Source organism: Petaurus breviceps, unplaced genomic scaffold (assembly GCF_028583685.1).
Source record: "Petaurus breviceps papuanus isolate PSGF00001 unplaced genomic scaffold, PetGlider_PUasm1.0 90903, whole genome shotgun sequence".
In the NCBI taxonomy this organism is placed as follows: Eukaryota; Metazoa; Chordata; class Mammalia; order Diprotodontia; family Petauridae; genus Petaurus; species Petaurus breviceps.
The window spans coordinates 965,401-973,046 of NW_027187376.1; the positions used below are offsets into that span (position 1 = coordinate 965,401).

The 7,646-nt window shown below is 45.1% G+C and overlaps 1 protein-coding gene across 13 annotated transcripts in view; it reads left to right on the plus strand.

The window, feature by feature from the left end:
• The window catches only part of TNS1 (tensin 1), a 262,454-nt gene extending 257,269 nt beyond the window's left edge, over nucleotides 1-5,185 (plus strand). For all 13 annotated transcript variants that reach the window (XM_069075165.1, XM_069075166.1, XM_069075167.1 and 10 more), the window contains one exon: nucleotides 16-5,185. In XM_069075165.1, the coding sequence (XP_068931266.1) occupies nucleotides 16-160 (145 nt within the window). In that variant the 3' untranslated portion in view covers nucleotides 161-5,185. The remainder of the gene's footprint in view (nucleotides 1-15) is intronic.
• The last annotated feature ends 2,461 nt before the right edge of the window (nucleotides 5,186-7,646 follow it).

Below are 7,646 nucleotides of genomic sequence, written 5' to 3' on the forward strand. Positions count from 1 at the left end.
CCCCCGCATCTGTAGGCTCTTCGGTTTTGTGGCCAGGAAGCAAGGCAGCACCACGGACAACGCCTGTCACCTCTTTGCGGAGCTAGATCCCAACCAACCTGCTGCGGCCATTGTCAACTTTGTTTCCAAGGTCATGCTCAGCGCTGGCCAGAAGAGATGAACCTGCCAGGGGCCAGGGCATCTGGGCTTGGGGCACATGGGGAAGGGGACCCTTGAATCCAGAAGGAATGTGTGGGGCTGATTTTTGGAGAAGGAGAGAGGAAAGTGCAGTGCGGGAAGAGGAAAGTGAATTCAGAGAGGAGGAGAGAGGAAAAAAAGGAGGGAAGAACAACATAGAGCCTATTGGATGAGTGGAAACTTAAAAAAAAAAAGAAAATGACAACCTAATACCCAAAATGCTCAACTAACCAAGACTATGTGACCTCTTTCCTACCCCAAGGGGGGGGGGAAGGTACAAAGTGGCAAATCCCCTCTGGGATTTTCTTTTAGGACCATGGCTAAAGTAGATCCCAATCTCCCTAATTTAACAAACTTGCAGGAAAAAATCACAGCTGAGAGTCCTCCTTTGGGCACCCATGAGGTGTATTTATCAAACAAAATAGGAGGGAAATCTAAGACAACCATTTTTTTCCTTTAATAAGTGTCACCTACCCCAAGATATACTAAGGTCTCTGTTCTGCAATGGCTATGCATATGTATTAAGTACCTGCGTGTATTAGAGATATAATTCCAAATTCAGCTATATAGATAATATGCGCATGAAGTTGTCCTTCCTCCCCAAAGATGATTTCTACCATCTCCTGGGGTCGCTGTAGGACCAGGAATATAGTAGGGAGGGTGTCTATCTCCTTACTCAGAATCACCCTGGATTGTGGATGTCAGCTTGGGACCTTCTTTCATCCCATCTAATCAACTCTGGCAACCTTTGGATGGTTCTTCGTTCTCCTCCTCAGACACACAACAGGAAGCAGATATCTGCCACTTACGAGCACTGCACTAAGGATTTCCCCATACAAGCCAACACCCTTGCTTTGTGATGGCCTTGAGGCTGGGGAACTTTGGTTCGGGGGAGATGTGCAAGCCCAACACCTTCAGGAGGGCCTGGAGAGAATCGGGAGAACTGGACAGGAGGAGAGGCAGGGGATGCTGAGCCCTGACCCATGGTCCTGTAGACATGTGGGGCAAGACATGTCCCTCCCATTCTCCCTAGGACTAACTGCTGCCCCTGATATCTCCTACCCCACTCTTTGTGCCTTGTATCCTGAACCTTTCCCTGGATCTAGTTTCTTAGACTTGCTCACAAGATGATGCCCTTTGGGATCATAGGGATTTAGCCATCCTGCCATAATGGAAGCTAAGAATCCTCTTCTTCAGAAAGGTCTGCCCAATTTTGCCTTCAGGAAGTCCAAGGGGGAAGACTCAACCTTTGTCCTTCTTTCCACAAGTGCTTTAGAAGTGTTTGGCTTTCTCTGTCACATGCAGGCTTGGCCTCCCTGGAGAACAGATGTCTGTCACCATCCTGGCTAGGCCAGACCATGTTGAGCCTCAGGCTTGGTCACCTTTCCAGGGTAGACAACCCACCTGCATGTTCACTGGGTAGATTACTTTACGATGCCAAAGTCCCTATTTCCCTCTACCTTGTATCTCCAAAAGAACCCAAGCCATATGGGGTAAAAGGCATGAAAATACACCTAGGAACCCAGGGTCTCGCTGTGAAAGCCCCATACTTCTGAGGAAATCCAAACCAGAAACAAGAACTCATTGTTTTCCAATGCTTTGGCTCCCCAAGCCCACTTGGGTTCCCTAGTGAGTGGCATTGTACTGATATATAAATATATATAATATATACATGAGATATACTGATGGAATACTGTAAGCTAATCAAGTTTAAGAAAAGGAAAAAAAGGTAAATTGACAAGAAATATTTATTTTTTTCCATTTTGCTTTATCACCTCTCTGGGTATATACTGTATCCCACCCCTCCCTGTATGGACTCTTGTATGTATAACTAAAGCCGGAGAGATAAGAGACCTTAATTTGAATTATCTTTGAACCACCTCCTGCCAACCTTGTTCTTCATTATATTCTTGAGGTAGGGGGTGGGGAAGTTGAATGGGTTCATCCCAGGGTAAGGTTGTGTATATATATCCGTTCCTTTCACCATTAGCCCCTTAAGTTTCCCTTTCAGCCCAAGGCTCAGCAGCTCCTGGAGCACCCTTGATGTGAGGAGCTGAACCCCATTGCCAAAGGCCCTTTGCGTGTGTGCTTGCATGGAGGCTGAGGTTTTGGGATGTGTGTGGAGAATATGGATGGTGTGTGTATTATTACTTGTGTATCTTCATATTTTCCCCTCCAAAATACTGTAAGTGCATGGCAATGCTGTTTCAGGGAGTTGGAAATGAGAATGGTTTGTAGAAGGTAGGGAGCAGGGTTGAACCACCCTCCCCATCACCTGCTCCCCATTGGTAAGTAAGACCATGAGTCTTTGTGACTGAAGTTGGTCAAAAGTCCCCTTCCTTTTAAGAAATTCAAGCTGGACACCTGAATTTTGTTAAACCTTTTCTTTACTTCCCCATCAACCCTAGCCCTGTGCCCAAAAAGGGAAAGACATATATTTTGCTCTTTGTCAAGTCAAGAGTTTTCCACTTTCATTTTACCACTGCTCAACCTGAAGAATTCTGGGCTACTTGTCAGGGATCCTTCATCACTGCTTCATATCAGATGAATTGCCAGACCCCCTCATCACCCAGCTCCAGGGCTCTTGGCTAAGATCTGGGATCAGCCTTCACATTCACTTCTCTCTCACCTTGTACCCATTGGCTGTCTTATTTCCTAGTCTTGTTTCAGGTCAACCCTGATGACCCTATTTTTGAGGGCACTCTGTTTAAAGTTTGAAGCAAACTGTTCCCTCATGCCAGCCAAGACCACTCTAAGAAGAACCAACTTCCTAGACCCTAATGTTCCTAATCTGGACATGTTTAGAGGTACCTGCAGTCAATAGTTTTGACTTTCCAGGGGATCTAAAGGGGAAGAGAATTGTGTTTAAATCTTGGAGTGGGCACCATCTTTGGGTAAGGTGCTGGTAGGGTAAGACCATGTGGAATGAGGTGTCAGAGATTGTATTCACACACACACACACACACAGACACAGAGCACTGCAATATATTCTTGCCAAAGATTTCCTTTAAAAAGAAAGCACTTTTAATTTTTTTTTGTAAATGACTGTATCTTCATACCTTCTTCCCTCTTCCAACCCACTTTGCTGTTGATTTATGTTGTATGTTGTTGATGTCTGTTTGTTGATTCACTTGGGAATGTTGGATCATTCCATTTTAAAGCCAGGCTGAGATCAGGAAAGAGGGGACAGGCCTGAAAATAGTTGACAGAGGAGAGAAGGATATCACTCAAGTCTCAGAGTGATAGTAGTAACTGATTTGTCCCTACTCCCTCTACACACACCCTTGGCCTTCTCCTGCCTAGCACCATTCAAAGTCAGGATGAAAACTCTTAGGTTTTCAAGACAGGATGAGGATGTAGTAAGAGCATTCCCAAGGGAGAGAGGAGAGGCAAAGGAATTCTTGACAACAAGTGAAGCTCAGTGTAGGATTTTGGGAGCTTCTTTACACATGGGATGATGAAGAAAAAGAAAATGTCAGTTGATGCTGAGAGTTTAGGTGAATGGGGAGCAAACCTGTTGTTTGACCAGCTTCAAATGCCACCCCTCTCCCTGACCAGAATCTCTTTATCACCATTACCTGGACACTGTTATCTTTGTTCTGCCTAGCTTGTGTTTTCCTTTTGCATTATAAGTGGTATGTGCATTGAAAAAAGGGCCTTCTCCCCAATTTGTCACCCCCTAGGAAGAAAGGCCATATGTTAGCCTCTTGGAGAAGTCTCTCCAATCCCACATCTAAATCTGGGCAAATCCCTTGGGTGGACAGAAAAAATTTGTGGGGAATAATGGCCATGTCTACCATCATTGAAAGTGGAATCTATGGGCAGGTCAGAGTCCCAGACAGGAGAAGAGGTGGATGTGTGTGTTTATGTGTGAGAGAGAACCCCATCAGAGAAAAAATTGCTATAATGGCTCTCAGGAAAAGATGAGTGTAGGAAATTCCAGTCACTTTGATCTGACTGGAACTGGACTGAGAGGTCAGTTTCCCTTCATTGGCCCAGAGGAAGGATTGATATAGGAGGAGAATCTGGTCTAGGCTGCCCAACCGATGATCATCATCTCTATCTGTGTTGGTCCTGGTCTCCTCTCTGCTTTGCCTTCCCCAGTTCCAGTAACACTGGGTAGAAGGCAGGGCTCTTGACTTTTAGCCCTGTCCCTGGCACATCCCAGGCTGAGACCCTTCATCTGCTGAGACTCTGGAGTTTCCTTCCATAACATAGGAAAGGTGGGTGTGAGTCTACATGTGTATGTGGGTGTGTGGTACCTATTATGTTAGGGAACTGGTGTGCTTATGTGTATGGGGATGGGTTAAGAATTGCAGGAGGCAATGGAAAGTCTGGTACGAAATCACCTTCAGGCAAAAGGAATTGGGAGGTGAGGCCCAGAGGGTCACCTAGTTGGTTTTAGGCTCAGTCTTGGTTTTGTTTGATTGATGGAGAAAATCATGAGGTAGAATGAGGGTCCTGGGGTTGTTCTGCTCTCCCCTAAGCCCCATTTCCTAGAGAATGGGAAGTGTGGGAAGGCTTTCTTTTCTTCCCATTCCTGTGCTGTTCCTAGCAGCCTGAATCTTGTTGGGAGGATGTACCAAATTAATTTTCTAATCAGTGTTAAGTAGTTTGAAACCTGTGTGTGTGTGTGTGTGTGTGTATGTTAGTGTATAAGTGCACAGATGTTTATGTTTTTGTTTCCCCCTCCTCCTGTCTCAAATGTCGTTGAAAGCAAATGTAAGAAATCCCTCCCCCCACTAGCCCTCCCCCAGAAAAAATATAATAACCCTATCCTTTCCTGTTCCCCCCCCAGCTATGTATTTATATAGATGGAAATATACTTTATATTTTGTATCGTTGTGCCCATAACTTTTGCCACCTTGTATAAAATCTGACTTATGTTACTCATCCCAGGTATGAATGTCTTGTACACGGATGCTCTCCTCCCACTCTGTACAGCGGCCTTTGTTTCCTTGCAACCCATTGTATGGCTTTATAAATGATAAAGTTAAAAAAAAATCCAGTTTCTTGTCTGGGCTCATTGCTTGGAATGGAGTTCTAGGACCATGATGGGGAAGAGGGGTCTGTGTTTGTGCTTGGGGGATGACCTGAATTTTTTTTAGGTTCCTAGAACTCTGTTGGATATGGCTCAAGTGTCTTTGGCCTTGTTACTGGTATGGACAACACGCAAGTATGCCTTGCTGATACACATGAATGAGGGTGGTGCTGGTGTGGGATGCAGTTCCATTTAATTCAAGTCAACAACTATCTCCCAGCAATGTGTTAGGATTGTATGACTCAGAAGTGAAAGAGACCCCAGAAACCTTCTAATCCATCCCTCCTCCCACCCCCAGTTTTACAGATGAAGAGACATTAAGTGACTTGCCCAAGGTCCCACAGAGAGGAAGATCAGGAGTTGACATCAGGTCTTCATGGTCTGGGTTCTTTATGCTGGGCTCCATTGCCTTTTTAGGGAGTTCAGGAGACCAAGAAAGGGCATCATAGAATTAGAGAGAGCTAGAAATAAGCTCAGAGCTCATAAAGTTCAACTCCCTTGTTTTACAGATAAGGAAACTGAGGTCCAGTGGTTTGCAGGTCTAAGTCAATATGCAACCTGCAGGGATCCTTATGTATGTATAGTGGTCCCCATTTCTGTTTGAGTTTGACATCACTGGTGTAGAGAGTTTCAGCTGACCAGGTGCATGAGATGTCAGCTAGGTACATCAGATGTCTGCTAAAAAAGTGCACCCAGTGTTAGGCTCGGTATCCACAGGGTTAGTGACGTGTCTGGAAATCGTGTCGCATGAGGCACAATTGAATAAACAAGGAGTATTTGGTGTGGAAAAGAGAAGACAAAGGGGACAGAATCATGGTCTTCGACTATGAGAAGAAGGAAGGTATTTAATCTGTTGCTTCAGAGGGATAATTAGAGGCAAGGGTTGATAGTCACAGGGAAGCATATATCAGCTCCATCTAAAAAATGCAATAGATTGCTTTTATAGGGAGTGAGCTCCTCATTCCTGGAAGTGTTCAAGCAGAGGACAGAAAAGCCTAGATCAGGGATGTCTACATTTGGTGGGACGTTAGACTCATGACCTTTCAGTATAGAGCCATTCATTGGATTTTGCTCTCCATCCCAGGATTTAAGTGGGCAAGAACACTGAGGGCATCTTAGCACCCTAGCCTGAAGATGCTATTGGTGCAGATAGACCCTAGGAGATTCTACCCTTTTCCCACCACGACTGATAATCTAAGACACTGGCTATAGTTGTTAAGGGTTGGGCTTTGGAGATGGATGAAAGTTCTAAAGTCTTCTAGGCTCCCATGCTCCCTCCTTTCCTTCCTCACCCAGTTTTTGAAAACTCTAGGGGAGAGTTGAGTAGCCAGAAGTTGTAGCAGAAAACAACCTCCCTAACTGATATCCATCTAGTCGGCGCCCACTTCAGACCACAGTGCTTGGGGCAGGCTGCCTAGCTGCTTTGGGTGTTTAGGAAATTTAAAGGCTATTTGGGGATATCGGGTAGGATATCTGATGTCTGAGCCCTGTGCCCCTGCCCTTGCTCCATTTAGTTGACTCCCTAAAGTGGCTAGATTCCCTGGGGAATCTGGCAAAGGCAGGCAGGGAGTTAGACCTCAACCTGGCCCACTGTCAGATGCTGAATTGACCACCTTATCGCTTGAGCAATCTGAAAAACACATTCAATCTTAGATATGGGGTTTGGGGCTTGTTCAGGATATTGGGACCACAGGGACTGGGGGAGGGGGTGGACACTTTCCAAATAGTGCAATGGGATGTCTGGAAGGTGAGGGAGAGAGAATCAGATTCATGAGAATGTTAAAGCTGACTGGCACTTTAGAGAAAGCAAAGATCTAAACCTCTCATTTTTCTGCCAGGGTCTCTCTCTTCCAGCCCAGTCCAGTGGACAGGCATGTATGCTGGAAGATGCTTAAGTCTACCTCTTTCCTTTCTTCCCATTCCCACATCTGAAACCAGAGAGGTTCCTGAGGGTATCACAGAAGGTCCCCAGGGACATCAGGACATCAGACTTCCTATGTTCAGTGTTTAGGGGATGCCCATTTTTGTTGTTTGGTCTTTGTTCTTGAAGAGGACCACGTCATCAGAAAGGTGGTGTTATGACTTAAGTGAATTGAATTTAAGTGATAGAGATCCATTGAAGGACTAGAAAATGGAATCTGAAATTCATTTAGCTTAGAGAAGAAAAGACAGAGAAGGGACTGAATCAAAGAAGCATTTTTGAAGGGCTGTTATAAAGAGGAAAGGCAGTGTTGCAGAATGGTTAGAGAGCTAGCTTCAGTGTCCCGAAGAACTAGGTTTCAACCCATACTGGCTGTTGAACCTCCTCAGTGTTCCAGGCAGATCTAAGACCATAAATTCCTGAGAAGGTACCTGCCAACATTGGTAGAGAGGGTTTATTTCCCTTAAATTTCCCTATACTAATGAAATCTAAGGTCTAGTATGTATC